Source organism: Etheostoma spectabile, chromosome 2 (genome assembly GCF_008692095.1).
Source record: "Etheostoma spectabile isolate EspeVRDwgs_2016 chromosome 2, UIUC_Espe_1.0, whole genome shotgun sequence".
NCBI classification, from domain to species: Eukaryota; Metazoa; Chordata; class Actinopteri; order Perciformes; family Percidae; genus Etheostoma; species Etheostoma spectabile.
The window spans coordinates 21,276,801-21,292,950 of NC_045734.1; the positions used below are offsets into that span (position 1 = coordinate 21,276,801).

Consider the following 16,150-nt stretch of genomic DNA (forward strand, 5'->3'; position numbering starts at 1 on the left):
ACACACACACACACGTGCACACAAGTAATAAGGCCCTTTGATAAAGTTACAAACAAACAATACACACTCATAACAGACACTCCGGCTCTAATGTTGTGCATGTGTAAAATCTGAGAAAAAGACAATCGAGTAGAGCATCCAGAGCAGAGATGAGCAGAGGTGCTCAGGTCCCTGTTGGCATGGCAACATGCAGAGCAGACCACAGGGGGTGGTTGTAGGGGGAGGGCTGGAGCGGGTGGACTGTTCCATCTCGGTAAAAAATAAAAATCAGTGTTTATTGGGAACATTTAGCTTTATTAGCTGATTGGCCAATTAATGAGAATGAGCCAGCTGTAATCTACTGGGACTAAAAAAACTGAGAAGAGGCAAATTGCTAGTGATTGCGTCTGTGCGTGTCTGAATGCTTGCACCTCTGTGTCTGCTTGTTGGGGGTGCATGCAGCTGCCTGTGTGTGAGAGGTAGTAAATTTGAGAGTGATAGACTGAGTAAGAGAGAGCAGGTACAGACGCTCTGGTACTTCCCACTATGCTGGGGGATTCATTCATCTTTTTCATCAAGTCAGTCTCCTATCTAGAGTGACAGCAGTTGACACACATGCATCAGGCCCATGTGCAAACAATCACATACTGCAGTCTCAATCACAATGAATGGAGCAAAAAAAAAAACTCACTTTATATCGTGGCCATCACCACACACAGGGTTTACCCAGAGCTTGATATGTGTAGTCTATTGAGGTAGTTGGGGGGGGGGCGTGAAATATATATAGCGTCTTACAGAAATATAATTTATTTATAGACAATACTATACAGTAGCCTACGATGAGGTCATTGCACCATTATGCCTTCTCTGCTAAGAACAGGGTACCTTTAGGTAGGCTTAGGACGTCCTAACACACACACACACACACACACACACACAAAATCACACACACACACACACACACACACACACACACACTTAGTATTGGTGGCATCAACATCAACAACATTGTTTCCATGGTGAAATGATGGCCTCCTCGCGGTTTCAAATCAAACTGCAGAATTCCCCAGAGCCCGCCGACATACTGATGGAGAGCTGCGTCAAGGGAACCAGAAAAAGCCAGAAAGAGGCCGGAATTTAATCACAGTTGCTTTCAAAATAAAAGTGCACCTACTAAAATGCTCGAATAGGACTATTGCCATTTTAAAACCACTTTGTAATTTCTTCGTAGGTTAATTGATTTTGCATGGTGGCAAACATCGTTCTAGATAATGCAGTACATTTGAGTTTTATAAATGTTCCGCAGCTCTTTGGATTTCAGTGAGCATGGTATTCAGGCACACATTAAAATAATGTTGCTGCTCACCTCCAGGACAAGTCTGTGGAAGACTCCACACACCTCCTGTCTTTTAGAAGCTCTGCTCTATCAGACACATTTCACATTATGCAACATATATACCTAACATTTTCACAATACAGATGAGAAGGCTATTGAATTATATATGCAATGCATGTTCAGATAAATAAGATTACCTGGCACATGCTACAGTCTAAATGGATCGATGGATGTTATTAAGACATAGTAGGCCTAATGTTGCCATTGTCAGGTGCTAACCAGTAGAAAAAAGGCCATAGATCCAGAGGGAGACTGGCACTAAATGTAAAACATAGGCCTATAACAATGCTACCAGCCCCTTAAGAAGGACAAAATGCATTTTTACAAGGTTATACGCAAGCTGGTAGGCTGTCTGTCATCTGTTCCAAAAACACAGTTTGACAGCACCATTGATTGAACATGTGTGTGTTTTGGCACTTTGCATTGACGTAGGCCTATAGGCCTGTGCTTGAAAGAAATAATAATATTTGGATGGATATAAAACATGGCTTGACTATTGATTTAATAGTCGTCACACGCCTTTAATCGGGTTAAGGTCTATTAGTATGAAATGTTTGAGCGGAAGTAGTCTTTTCTCATCCTGTGTATTTTGATGTAGGACGGCATTGCTCAGTCCGTGGTGTTTTTCTGGGAGGAGTGGGACAACAGCCGTACACGGAAAGAAAACAGCACTAAGCAAAAACTAAAGGGTACAAACCTGACTGTGTGGGCCGTGGACGGAACCAGATAGATCAAGTCCCTCGGGAATATCTTTCCTGGACCGTCTTTTCGGTGACTGTGTTGGTTCTCACTTTTAATTACCGAGCAGGAGCCTATAACGTTACGGGACTCATGGATAAAAGGAGAGCAGGCGGAGACGACGACGACATCAAAGGGGCTCCCGGGTCATTAGATATAGCTATAGCACCGCTCAGACCACTATTTAACACGCAAGAGCAGAACAGCCTCTTTAAAACGGAACGAGCTTAGTAACAAGCCAGTTTTGGTAATTGTCCGGAGCCTTTCTTGTCTTTTTGGGGGAAGCAAAGACGTAGTACGCGCGTCAGGCTACTCAAAAAAACAACAGTATCTTACTAAAGGCTGCTATTTTATGAGTCGTACCCTCCCATGCCAAAGAAGAACCACAGTTTCTAGAGCATTAGTTTTGTAGCGTGTTCTGGTTTTCTTCAGATAAGTAGCCTAAGTGCTAAGGTTGCTGCACTTCTGTCTCTTTTCCTTTGTTACTCAGACCAAGACAAACAGGCAGCTCCGGCGGAGGCAACGTTTCTCTCGGTTTTGAGCCCTGTATGTTTTTTTATGGGAAACTTTTCAACCTCTCGTTTTTCAAAGTGCTGAAAGTTGGAGAAGGAAACCCCTTTTGCAGTGATTCTCCTCCTCCCATCTCTCCCTCCACAATAAGAGCCACATTGTAGACATGGAGGACCAGGCCCGCATGATGTTGGGTCATATTGGACTAACTGGACTGTCTCATGAGGATGTGGGTGATCCTGACAACATAAGGAAACATCACAACCTCGGTCAGCCGCAGCAGCAGGACATCGGTGACATCCTCCAGCAGATCATGGTCATCACAGATGAGAGTCTGGATGAGGCCCAGGCCAGGTAATAACATGACGAAATAAGGCCTGATAGAAGGCAGAACATGTTTAAGAGTTGGATTTGGGTCTGCACATGGGGAAAATCATCAACACAGTATCACAGTTTCCCCTCAAGCGTGCATGGTCTTACACACTAATACACTGTAATAACACCCCCCACATGCACAATACAGCTGGAATGTTGGTGCCCCTCTCCAGCTGTTCATCACCACCTTTCACCCCACGGGCCTTATCTACAGCACTGAATATAAAGCTGATGGCATTCCATACTAGGACTTGAAATCACACAGTAATGCATAGGGCTGGGTAATTATTCAGTATTAGTATTATAGTTTGTCATGTTAGCATCCCACAACTAGAATTAACAAGTGAGTTGTACATATGAAGGTGTTGGATTAAAGTCAAGTTTAACAGTGGAATGCAGTTCACTGGTTTTAGCATCACTTGGATGATTGTATGTATGATTTTCTTACATTTGCAATATCGCTTTACATACACTGAAAAGGGAAAGTCTTATTAATATTTTGATAAGTTCAATTATATCGCCCAACTGTTGTAACTCACCACACAATACTACCGTATTACACACAGGTAACACTTCGATACACAGTGAAACTAATTAAAATCACATTATCTGTGCTAAAAAAGAATCCAGGTTAGGAATTGTGTTACTCCTGATATTGTTATCATTCCCCTTAAAAAGAGAACAGACATATAAGCATAGTTTATATTAGTCCGGCCACATATTTTTGTCCTTTGTTCATCTAATGCTTATTATTATTGTAACGCATTGTCTGTTTTTATTCCTCTCTTGATCTGCTTAGTGTTTCACATTAGTGTTACATACAGAGTTTTATAACAAGCTGAGATAAAACATGCCATACCAAGTTGCACTGAGGTTTTACAAGCAACATGGATGTGTGAAAGGAGCTACAAATTCAAATAGTCATAAACTGGCCAGAAAACAGCACATTTCAGATAAAATGTATGCAGGGAAAGAATAAAATATCCATGCCCCAGTAATGTAACAAAAAACTGTCACAATACTGGTGTCAGATTATCAATATTGCATCGTAGAAAACTGTGTGACATTATATTGCAATATTGACTATTTGGGCCATCCCTATTGCATGTGGACTCCAGACTTCCACTTCCATTTGAAGTTTCTGCACGATTTTGCATTCAGTCTTTTCTCTTGTTTGCTTCACGAAGGTGAGTGAGTCCAGGTGGGTTAGACAGCTGCAGTATGTGATCAGGCTGGTTTTCAGTCAAAGGCTCGAACAGGTCTGGGTGCATACTCACTCATCTGAATCCAGTCTTTTCAGCACTAACATGCAATGCATCTACATGATCATTGTTGATGGATGTCAGTGCATAACGCCTACTAAAGAATGGTTTGTAATTCACAATCTCTGTCTCTCTGTCTTTTATTTTCCATAAAAGGAAGCATGCTTTGAACTGCCACAGAATGAAGCCCGCCCTCTTCAGTGTCCTGTGTGAGATCAAAGAAAGGACAGGTAAGTTGTCCATTTGCTTCCTGGTCCTTATTCACATCAGCTGGCGAAGAAAAAGCTTTGCATGCTGATAAGGATATGCATTTTTTTTTACTCTTTCAGTGCATCCAGTGCAATATGAAGATAAGGGCTTTTAAGGAGAAAGGCTTAATATGTAGTAGTGTTTCTATTTACACATGCATTTTGAAGTATCACATCAAATTAGCTAGATGGAAATAGCTCAATTTGATAAATTGCCTTACCTGAATTTGTTCTGACATTGCAAACTTTTAACTCTGACTTGATCAGCTGTCACTGCTGTTGGCATCTTCCCGGATATTCCCAGGCCGTGTCCTTGTCTCTGGACAACACACTGCCAATACTAGCTGACATGGAAGAAGAATTAGAACTTGCTAAATTGAACCAAATTCCTAAAGAACTCTCTCCTTTTGTGTCTCGTAGATGGGTTAAATGCAGTTAGATGGCCATGGCGACTTGTTTTGTTAAGGTTTCGGTTAGCAATCTCTAGTACTTTTACTCTGTTTACTGGTAGACTACAGCCATGTGTAGCTTATAGCACCCACATCTGATGAAACTACGCTGTAGTCTAGTTTATCCCAGTAGTCTGGGTTGTTAACATTAGGAATGTGTGCCGGCCACATAAAATGAATAGTAGCAGGGTGGTTGTTATAAAGATTTTAAACCTAAATATTGGATCCTGACATTCAATCCCACCCCACTGATGCAGCCTTTGAATTTACAGTAAATGGTCCAAATTTGTGTTTTACCTGGAAGGAAATCATCTTTACTTGGCTTTTCAGTGGAGAACTCTTTCACACACAAAACATAGAGAAGTGCGAGCTACAAAGCAGTCCTTGTTATTACCTCATTTCATTCACACAGCTTGGAAACGGGAACCCATGAGGTTGGCAGCAGGACCCCTCCTGCTATAGAGTTTCCAAGGCAACTACTTGTCTCACCTACTCACTGTCATTCAGCTTTTTTAAACTCTAACAGCCTTTTTAGCTCAGTTGTATATTTCTCACACCACAGCTTTGACCCAGGAAGAGCTTTTCCTTTGGCGTGAATGGGTACATGCGGCCAATGTGCTTTGATCTTGGTTTCATGCATTTCGGTCAGTGCTTAGCTCTGTTATGAATGTGGGAACGTTGACAGTTAACCTTCTCAGCCAGAAATCTCCCTCTTCTTAATTGTACAGATGATCAAAAGATGAGGTGGGTATTATTCTATAGCTTTTACTGTCAACAAATCCCATGAAAACTTCACAACCAGCAATGTTTCAGTGTTAATACTTTTGGATTTCTCTCTGTGGCATTCAGCCCCAAGCCCATTTGTTCCCACTGAAGACATGCATCTTTAAAAACAGGTCACAAACATAGTTTCAGTTTAAAAAACAAAAAAACAAAACAAAACAAAAAGCAATTTCCATAAAACAGCTGGGCACTGTAGTTTTTGCCAAAAGTTACTCAAACACATTTTATGTTCAGCTTTGATTAACACACATTTGGGGCTCTTTTGGACATTTACAGCAGCATGTTAAGCCTGGAAACCCAGACCCAAATCTGAAAGGATTAAGAGTCTGGCATTGAGTATTGAAAGTCGGCCATCTTGAGGGGCGGCACCAAGCGTGCATTTGAAAATCTCACTGCACGCAATGGGATAACACTAGGAGCAATCATGAGAACACACGGAATGAGGTACCCACCCCACATGTGATAAATGGTTGTGATTGGCCCAGCCTGACTGGTCGGCTGGAAATCTGTCTGAACGAGAGGCGGCCCAGGCGGATCTGCCAGAGAAAATAAAACATGAGCCCGCAGATTTGTCTTGTTCCCTGGCTAACTTTAAGCAATAATCTGGTATAAATGGCCAAATGTGTTTTGAATCCTTGGTCAGTTTCTTGATTTATTTTTCAACACAGTTTCTATTGTTGTGTTGTTACTCCTTCACACTGATTTGGGGTTTCCCAGAGTCCCCATATCTAAACTATTGTGGAATTTTAGAGCATATATTATTCCTTTCACTCACTCTCTTTCTCTCTCTCTTTTTGCCTCAACCAAACTTGTGCTGCCTCCCTCTTTCTGCTGTCAGTGTCTCGTTCTCTTCATCTCCGTCTCAAGTAAGAACCAGTAAAAATAACTCCTCACATGACAGCAACCGTTCAAAGCACTGCTGTTTTATTGTGCTATGGGCTCCCTGCCATAGATTTAAAACCATTTTAAATCTGTGCTCCCTGCATCCTTAACTGGATATGGCTGCCCACTTTTCTGCTATCCAAATTTTCTGATAGTTTTGAAGAGCATTACAACGCACATAATAGTGCAGAGGCAAAGTAAGAAAACATAACAAATGACAAGAGCAAGGGAGGGGCAGATTGATGGATGAGTTGGAGGGGGAGGCAGTAATGGTTGTGTTTCATGGATTGGCAGACAGTTGATAATCTCCAGACCCCGGAGTCCTGTCAGCCTTCACTACAAACAGATTATCCGTGGGTGACAGTTTGCCACCCAACTGGGCTCACAAAGCGGGATTTACTCGCTCTGGTCCACGAGGCGTCATTGACCGCAGCTCATCTCTGTATCCTGTGAGTTGTGTGTGAGCGCGTGTGTTACTGGGAAATCTGGAAGGCTGGCCCAAACTCTGGACTAATTATCAAGTAATTAACAATAATGAGGCCCGTCCCTCTTTGAATATAGTTGTCTCTGCTTTTTTCTCATCCACTCTGCTGCTGTCTTTCCCGCTTTTACTATTTTCTATTATATCTTTTTTTACACTCCGTTGATATTTTATTAGGTACATCCAGTTAAAACAGAGGCAGTCTAATACAACCGTGCTGCTGTCGATCCCACCTCACCCCACATCATCAGGAAAGACACTTGCACAGTTGCACCTGCCAGTCAGGCTATGGGCACATATGACTTAGCGTTGTTGGATTAATAATAATACATTTCATTTATTACACTTTACATTTTCAGTGGTCTCAAAGTGCTACAGAGCATATAATAATGCAATGTAATAAAAAAAAAGTCAATAATTAAAAGATAAAAATATTAAAGTCTATAAATAGTTAAGAGGAAAATCTGCAAAAGTTTGAAAACCCTGTAGAGTTTCTAGCATGCACCGCCACCTTTGGAAAGCTGAGACCTGACAGTGTCATGGATTGTTATCAATCATCGTCTGGAAAGACCAGGTGATGTCAATCTTAAGGTTTTAAATGCCCAGACTCATCTGACCTTGCCCCAACAAGCAGCACCATGGGTTCTTCTAAGCAGTTGTCTAGAAAACTGAAACTGAAAATAGCTGACGCTCACAAAGCAGGAGAAGGCTATAAGAAGATAGCAAAGCGTTTTCAGATGCCAATATCCTCTGTTCGGAATGTAATTAAGAAATGGCCGTCATCAGGAACAGTGGAAGTTAAAGCAAGATCTGGAAGACCAAGAAAAATATCAGACAGAACAGCTCGCAGGATTGTGAGAGAAGCAAGTCCAAACCCACGTTTAACTGCACGTTCCATCCAGAAAGACCTGGCAGACACTGGAGTTGTGGTACACCATTCCACTATAAAGAGGTACTTGTACAAATATGGTCTTCATGGAAGAGTCATCAGAATAAAACCTCTTCTACGTCCCCTCCACAAAAATCAGCGTTTGAAGTTTGCAAATTAACATCTAGACAAGCCTGATGCATTGTGGAAACAAGTTCTGTGGGCCGATGAGGTTAAAATATAACTTTTTGGCCCAAATGACCAAAAGTACGTTTGGAAAAGAAAGGGCACAGAATTTAATGAAAAAAACCTCTGTCCAACTGTTAAGCATGGGGCTGTATCAATCATGCTTTGGGGTTGTATTGCAGCCAGTGGCACAGGGAACATTTCACGAGTAGAAGGAAAAATTGATTCAAGAAAATTACAGCAAATTTTGGACATTAACTTGATGCCATCGTTGAAAAGCTGAAGTTAAAGAGAGGATGGCTTCTACAAATGGATAAGGATCCTAAACACACCTCAAAATCCACGGTGGATTACATCAAGAGGCGTAAACTGAAGGTTTTGCCATTGCCTTCACAATCTCCTGCCCTCAACATATTTGAAAATCTATGGATAGACCTCAAAAGAGCAGTGCGTGACAGACAGCCCAGAAATCTCAAAGAACTGGAAGACTTTTGTAAGGAAGAATGGGAGAAGAGACCTCAAACAAGAATTGAAAGACTCTTGGCTGGCTACAAGAAGCGTTCACAAGCTGTGATACTTGCCAAAAAGGGCAGAACAAGGTATAAACTCTGCAGGGTGCCCAAACTTTTGCAGATGCCAGTTTTTTGCTTTTCGTAATTTTGAAAGTGTAAATGATTGAAATAAAATCTAATTTTTTGTGACATATTATATGAACGTCTAATCTGTCATTTGATGCCTGAGACTTTTACATCTGGTCTTGGCTTCTTTAAGCACATTAATACAACTGTTTACCTGGGGTGGCCAAACCGAGCCCCACTGTATTAGGTTTTGTTTAAAAACGTCTGTAGACTGTGGTGTTCAGGGAGCGTGTTCCGCAACCTCGGAGCAGCAGGTGAAAAGGCCCCATCACCCATGCTGCAGAGCTGGGTCCTGGGGAGTTGGAGGGTGTTTGTGGTTGCAGACCAGAGGGTGCGTGAGGAGGTCTGGCAGGTGAGGAGTTCCTGTAGGTAAAGGGAGGCATGTCTGTGAAGGCACTGGTGGGTGAGGAGGGAGACCTTATATTCTATTCTGAGTGGGACATGGAGCCAGTGTTAATCTGGCACATCAGTATGTTAGGTGCAGTATACTCATATTTGGATGTAATATGACATCCATATTTCACATAATAACCATATTACAGTTCTCTAATATGGTTTGGGAAATTACTAGTAAGTCTTGGCAAAATTAGAGGACATCACAGGTTGTTAGTGTTTATAGATGTGTGTGTCTGTCTGGATTTTGTTAGCCATGTGCACAGGCTGTCATTGCCCTCGTTGTGAGATTATGAATGTGATCTCTGGAACTACCTTGTAATTGCCACCTAATTTGCATAGCTGTGCAAATTAACGACCTCTCAAATGAGCCCTAATTTTTCACTGGGTCTTTAGTCGCTCCTTAAGAGCTGGCGTTAATTAACAGCTGTGTGTGTGTGTGTGTGTGTGTGTGTGTGTGTGTGTGTGTGTGTGTTTAAAGAAGCTTGTGTATGTGTGGCTGGTTTTCCTTGGCATGGGGATGCCAAGAAAAGCTGGCGTCACTACCATAGCAACAGCTACTGTTTTTCCTAAGCATCCCTCCTGGCAGTGTTTTTTTTTTTTATGTGGCACTCTGACGCTGCCTCTTCTTTTTCTCTCGCACTCCAATTGCCCCAGTGTACAGACACCACTTAAGACCTGATTTCCTGACTGTCTCCAACAGTCTTCTCTCATCTCTCTTCTCTCATCCAGTATTTAAATTGCCATCTCTTCCCGGGCTGTTAAACAATGGTTTCTCTGAAGTTTACTAAAGTTCAGCTGTGGTGTATATTTGATTTGATGTGGGAAACCTTGATTCTTTTAAAGGTTATTGAGTTTCACTATCATTACCACCTTAAGGCCATTAGCCAGCTGTCGCTACACAAGACAAGAAAATTGTCTAGAACATACAAGATTAAAAACCTTGGCTTGTTTCTCGAGCGCCTAGCAGATCATTGATACTTTTATGAAAATGATTTTCAATCTTCTGTTAGGACATGCTATTATTGGACATTTCAGAGAAAAAAAGGAGCACAATAAAAGAATCTGACTGTAGAGTGGAAATTTTGTTTGCTGTGGATCTTGTATTGTGAGCTAGTGCTCTATGCTGGCTGTAAAGGGAACCATAATCTTAAAACAAATATGGAGTTAGATTCCTGCCAAAAGGTTGTACACAAAAAAATGTGTTGCACACAAATAAAAGTTGTTTGTACATAAAAAAATGTGTTGCACACAAATAAAAGTTCTTTTGCAAACTGTCTTCAAACGTTACACACACATAAAACTTGTTTTACAAACTGTCCCCAAACGTTGCGCTCAAAATGCCTCTCATGCTTAACAGCTGCGTTAATAACAATAAATACTGTGGAAAAATGTCAAAAGTGTGGACCGGCGCTGTCGCCGCTGTCTCTCTGTTGCTGGGGAGCCGTGTGTGAGTTAATGGGGGCGGGGCTGCGCGGAGAGAGGAGAGAGAGTAGAGGAGAGATCCAAACACAGGCACGGCTTTACAGAAGAAATGGGTCATATAACGCAAAATTAAACCATATCCATATAAACAACATTGCTTCGTTCTAGAGCCCTGTGAGCTAACAGACACTAACTAGCACTGGTCACTTAAACTGGTATACCTTGTGAACAACGTATGAGCGACTGTTATCTGTTGTGGAATTTTCCTCTCGTTACTCTGTCCTCTGTGACTAAACTAAGCTGCGCGGTGCAGGGAACAACTCTGTCTGGCACATGATCAGACAGTGGTTTACGGAGCGGTAGATTGGCTTTGCAAATCTATGAATGGAATGACGCATTTAAAATATTGCTCGATTACGCAAATTTGATCCTGGGAAGCCAAAATCGTGATCGTGATTAAAATTCGATTAATTGTGCAACCCTAATCAGTTAAAAGAAAATCACACCTGATGTGTTTGTGACTGTTTCTATCCATCTGCCCAGCCCTAAGCATCCGAGGCGTCCAAGAAGAAGACAGCCCTGACCCGCAATTCCTGCGACTGGACAACATGCTGTTAGCGGAGGGGGTTGCGGGTCCAGAGAGGAGCGGGGCCTCTGCTGCGGCGGCAGTGGTTGCCGCGGCTGCCGGAGGGTCACCTAGCGAGGGGAACGTCGAACACAGCGAGTACAAAGAGAAGCTCGCTCAAATACGACGGATGTACCACGCTGAGCTGGAGAAATACCAACAGGTGTGATATCAGTTACAGTAGGAAGTGTTGGCCAATTTTCCGCATAGCTACTGTGACACTTCATGATTAAAAAACTGTTTATTGTAATAATTATAGAATATTTGCATATTGCAGTTAAATTCAAATTATTAAATTACTCTGTCAGAAAACAATACTTCACTCGTCTTGTCATAGATATGTTATTTTCTAGGAGTACTGTAAGGTTTTTCTGAATATAATATTTTGCTTCTGGGATGCCAGAGAAGCAAAGTTATGGATCCCGCTAGCGCTTTGGCCAGAGGTGCAGTCAGGGGGATGTAAAATCAGAAGGTTTTGATAAGCTTAAGTGGATTTGAGTTTGTTTGAATTATTTCTTTTTCCCTCTCCCTCACCTTCATACTTGACCTACTCACCCCTCCTCCCATACAGGCATGCAATGAATTCACTGACCACGTGATGAACCTGCTGAGGGAACAGTCCCGTACACGGCCCATCTCACCCAAAGAGATTGAGCGAATGGTGGGAATCATCCACCGCAAGTTCAGCACTATCCAGATGCAACTAAAGCAGAGCACATGTGAAGCTGTCATGATCCTACGCTCCAGGTTCCTGGATGCCAGGTGGGTTTTTCAGTGGTTTATTTTCCGGCCTCCTCTTAACTTTCAGTGTCTTCCAGTGTGTGTGACAGTGTACATTGTGAGTATTTGCTGTCGGTTAATTGTTGAAATTGCTGCTTTTCTGTCAGGCGGAAACGAAGAAACTTCAGCAAGCAGGCCGCAGAAATTTTGAATACATATTTTTACTCCCATCTGGCAAACCCATACCCCAGTGAGGAGGCCAAGGAGGACCTGGCCAGGAAGTGTTCAATTACCGTTTCTCAGGTCAGAAAGTTAAAGACACACTAGGAAAAACGGAATTTGGAACATTTAGAAAATTGATAAAGCACACATGTATATTGTAGTACTTTGATATAGTTTAGTATAATGAAGCCAGCTGAATTATCTGGCTTGCTTCTGTTTTTACCTGTAACTCTCCCAGGTGGCCAACTGGTTTGGAAATAAGAGGATTCGGTATAAGAGGAACGTTGCAAAGTTGCAGGAGGAAGCTAACCGGTACGCTGTGAAGACAGCTGTGGACGCTGCCAGTGTATCTTCACAGGCAAGCCAAGCCAACTCCCCAGCCACACCAAACTCAGGTACACACACACACTCATACTTCCCGTGGCCAACATAAATCCTGTTTTTTCCAATTACTTTCATGTGTCTAAAAGAAGGAGAAGATGGCTTTACAGATAACTCTGACTTTAACATATCTGTTTAATCGTAGACATATGAATGTTGAGGATGAAATAATGTTTGGAAAGGTTAAAGAAAGTCTGAGCATCCACTGATGTTGAGCAGTAGCAGATTGCCCACCACAAGAACCAAACCTTGTGTTCCCCAACACGACGCCAAGAGACCAAATGTCAATGGCCTCAGTGAAGGGCAGTTCTAATAAAGGTTCTGGAGCACTGAATGTGAAAGAAAACATTACACTTAATAAAGAACAGTGTCATCATTTAAAGAATTAACGGCCAACATGGCACATAACAGAGATATTTGACAAATTGAAATATCAAAACAAGGTGCCATTTGCATTCATGATCATCAACGGTTCCCATATAGAGTCAGTCTGCAGACACCTCTCCAAATCAAATGACTAATTCAGGACAACCATCTGGTTTATTTAACAATGAAATGTGTGTGTAGCAATACATTGGACTGACTTTTAAAAGTAAATTTAATGACTGAAAAAAAATGACAAAAACAATTGTTCCTACTCATTGGTGTCCCTTCAGCTGATGCCACCCTAGTTGACCACCTACCTTGTACATGCCTAAAAGCAGCCCTGTCTGCGGGGCAGCATGTTGGTTGAAGTATTAAAATGTGTATTCCCTGTTCGCCAACAGGAGGATACCCAGCCCCGTGTTACACTCCTGACGGGAGGTTATGAGGAGCCGCTCTGTGTCCATGTAAGTAGCTATAGTTACACACTGTTGCTATATTTACACACTGTCCTTCTGAGTAGTCATGGTAACAACCTTTACGTCTGTTAGCATGTGGTTTTGTGTGCCGCGTTTTGTAGACCCTATTATTGGGTCTACACTACATCCCCAACTGAAACTAGACACTAGATTGTTGTTGACTATGCACCTTCCTCTTTTAGTTGTTGGTGTCTTTTTAGCTATTTTTGGGGGGGGGTAAATGACTAAAATTAGTATCACAATTCTTTTTAATATATGTCAAGGGTTAATACTGTGGTGGGGTTAGGATTAAAGCCTTTTTATAATTGTGCGTCAAATCGGCGGCGTACCCCCACAGACCCCTATGCGTCTACGCTGGACCCTACACCGTGGCCTGATGTGCACCTCAAAAAATGTAACTACACTTCGCAGCGACGCATGTCGCTCGGTTGTGGCTTGGTAGCGTTGTATTTCCCCCTACTCATTTTCTGGTTGTCCTTCTCTTTAAACAACATGAAATCAAAGAGAGGGTTAACTTTTCCTGCCACAGATTTTCCACCTTGGACACAAAGCACAGGGGAGACACTTTGTTACTCTCACTGTGACTCTAGAGTAGGTACTCGCTGCAAAGTTAATCGCCGTCACTCTATCACTTTCTCCCTTGTTCTATCACACACTCCCCATACACACACACACGCACAGACACATACACCGGCTTGACTCACAAACCAACGCACAGCATCAGGCCACTTACGTAGGCTACAATGAAAGCTCTGCGTGGAGGTAATGAGAAAGTTCTTGATGATTCCTCCCCCGCTTCGTCCAACGGGGTTAGGGTTAACGGCATAATGTGTCGAATATCTAGAACTGTAAGAAAGAAATCAAGAAATCAAAATGTTCATTCACAGACTTAATTTACAAAATACAGAGAAATTCAGACCAAACCTTCCAACCGGATGGATGTTGGTCCGTGTCTTTCTGTTGTTAGTGAATGCGTGAGTAGGTAAAGTTTGCCACTATCCTCGCCATAAAAATGTATGAATTGCTGAAGGTTTTTCTTCAGTTATAAGACATAAAGGATTTCTCTCATTTACATGACGATCCAGAATTCAGGAGGATACTGTAGAATTCTGTGAATAATAAGATTATCAAAGTAAATACAAATCCAGTGAAAGTGGAAATAACAAAACAGGGTGTATTTGTTCCTTTACAGCCCTGTACATCCCACTCTGAATGTCTGTTTCTGTAGGGTGATGGCGGCTGGCAGGACAGCAGTGATTCCTCGTCCCATCTCCCCCCCTACCCAGAGCAACAGGAAGCAAGCACCACGTCACCTCCAGAAGATGCTCCACCTTCCCATCCTGCTCCTCCGACTAATACAACCCAGACTGTAGACCTCCAGCCAAACAGAGCATTACCAAAACTCTGCAACTTTCTTTTGTTTTCTTTGTGATGCTGATCCTTTCTAACATCTCTCCCACACATTCTTTTTAACCCCTCCACTTTACGAATGTGTTGACACCTACTTCTTTTCTTTTTTTTTTCTTCTTTTTACTATACACCATTTTCTTTATTTTTGTTTTTAAAAGATAAATAAATGACAGAACCTTTTTTAATGTACTGCTTCACCTACAGTGAATCGTGTATCACTGTATGAAGGTTTAGGGTCTGTATGTGGCCTTGAATCTGATTCATCATTTTATTTCAAAGAATTAAAAAAAGAAGACAAAAAAGACAAAAACAAAGCATGTAGTCATTTTTAGATGTTAAACTACAATTTTATTATGTTTTATTTTTCTTTTAACTTTAAATAATGACCAAAAATGAATAAAAAAAAAACATTGTCACTTATTAAATTTTTCTTTACTTCAGACAACAACTGGTTTGAGCTTGTTTCTATTCATATGAATGTAAATAACAAAATTGCAGGTAAACAGGTAATTATGTTTCTAAAATGCTTTTGAAACAACCGGACTAAAGAGGCTTTCACCCAGGAGATCATATTCAGTGTGTTGTGCTCATATGCAAGCATGAATTTATGATACATTTAGTTTTAGATCATACTGTACCAATGCAATGTGTTTATTTACTGTATCTGTGCCCTCTAGTGTTGACCAGTGCAACTGCATCTGAAACCGTTTTTCCTGCCAAACCAGGCTTGTATTCCCTTTCTCTAGTTATTATTCAATGATAAATGTCAACAAATCGTGAGACAAGATTAGATCTAAATGTATTGATTATGTATCTGCAGGAGGAGCTGCATAGGTGGAGTATCCGATAATGTAGTGAGTGCCACAAATTGTAATAGCTATAAAATAATTTATTTGAGAAAGCAACTTTTGCTTTACAGACATGGTCAAAGAGTGCTTCACACAATAAACACTTTGTTAAAACACAGTAGGATCCAAAACAGTAAATAAGAAAGCAAAACAAATACAATACCAATGAAGGTAAAAGATTAAAAGACTAAAAACCCCAAATTAAAAACGTGACAAAATCGAGTTGAAACAAGTGTGTCTTCAGCTGCTTTCTAAAAGCGTCAACCGAGATTGCAGAACGTAAGTTAACAGGAACGGCGTTCCACAGAGTCGGGGCTACCACTGCAAAGGAACGGCCCCCTTTAGTTTTCAGCCAAGTGCGTGGGACCGCTAGTAGTCCCTGGTTAGAAGACCTGAAGGACCTGTTGGTAGGCTAGTGTACGGATAGAGCAGGTCAGAGATATAAACAGGCGCCTGACCATGCAATGATTTATATGTAAGAGCGAGAAC

The 16,150-nt window shown here is 41.6% G+C and overlaps 1 protein-coding gene across 1 annotated transcript; it reads left to right on the forward strand.

Moving 5' to 3' along the window:
- The first annotated feature begins 1,964 nt into the window (after nt 1-1,964).
- LOC116702721 (pre-B-cell leukemia transcription factor 1) lies at nt 1,965-15,108 on the forward strand. Its single transcript, XM_032537088.1, has 8 exons — nt 1,965-2,977; nt 4,417-4,490; nt 11,157-11,401; nt 11,810-12,000; nt 12,126-12,261; nt 12,419-12,575; nt 13,329-13,391; nt 14,632-15,108. The coding sequence occupies exons 1-7, from the start codon at nt 2,790-2,792 to the stop codon at nt 13,370-13,372; spliced, it is 1,035 nt and encodes a 344-aa protein (XP_032392979.1). The 5' UTR covers nt 1,965-2,789; the 3' UTR covers nt 13,373-13,391; nt 14,632-15,108.
- Nucleotides 15,109-16,150: the final 1,042 nt, after the last annotated feature.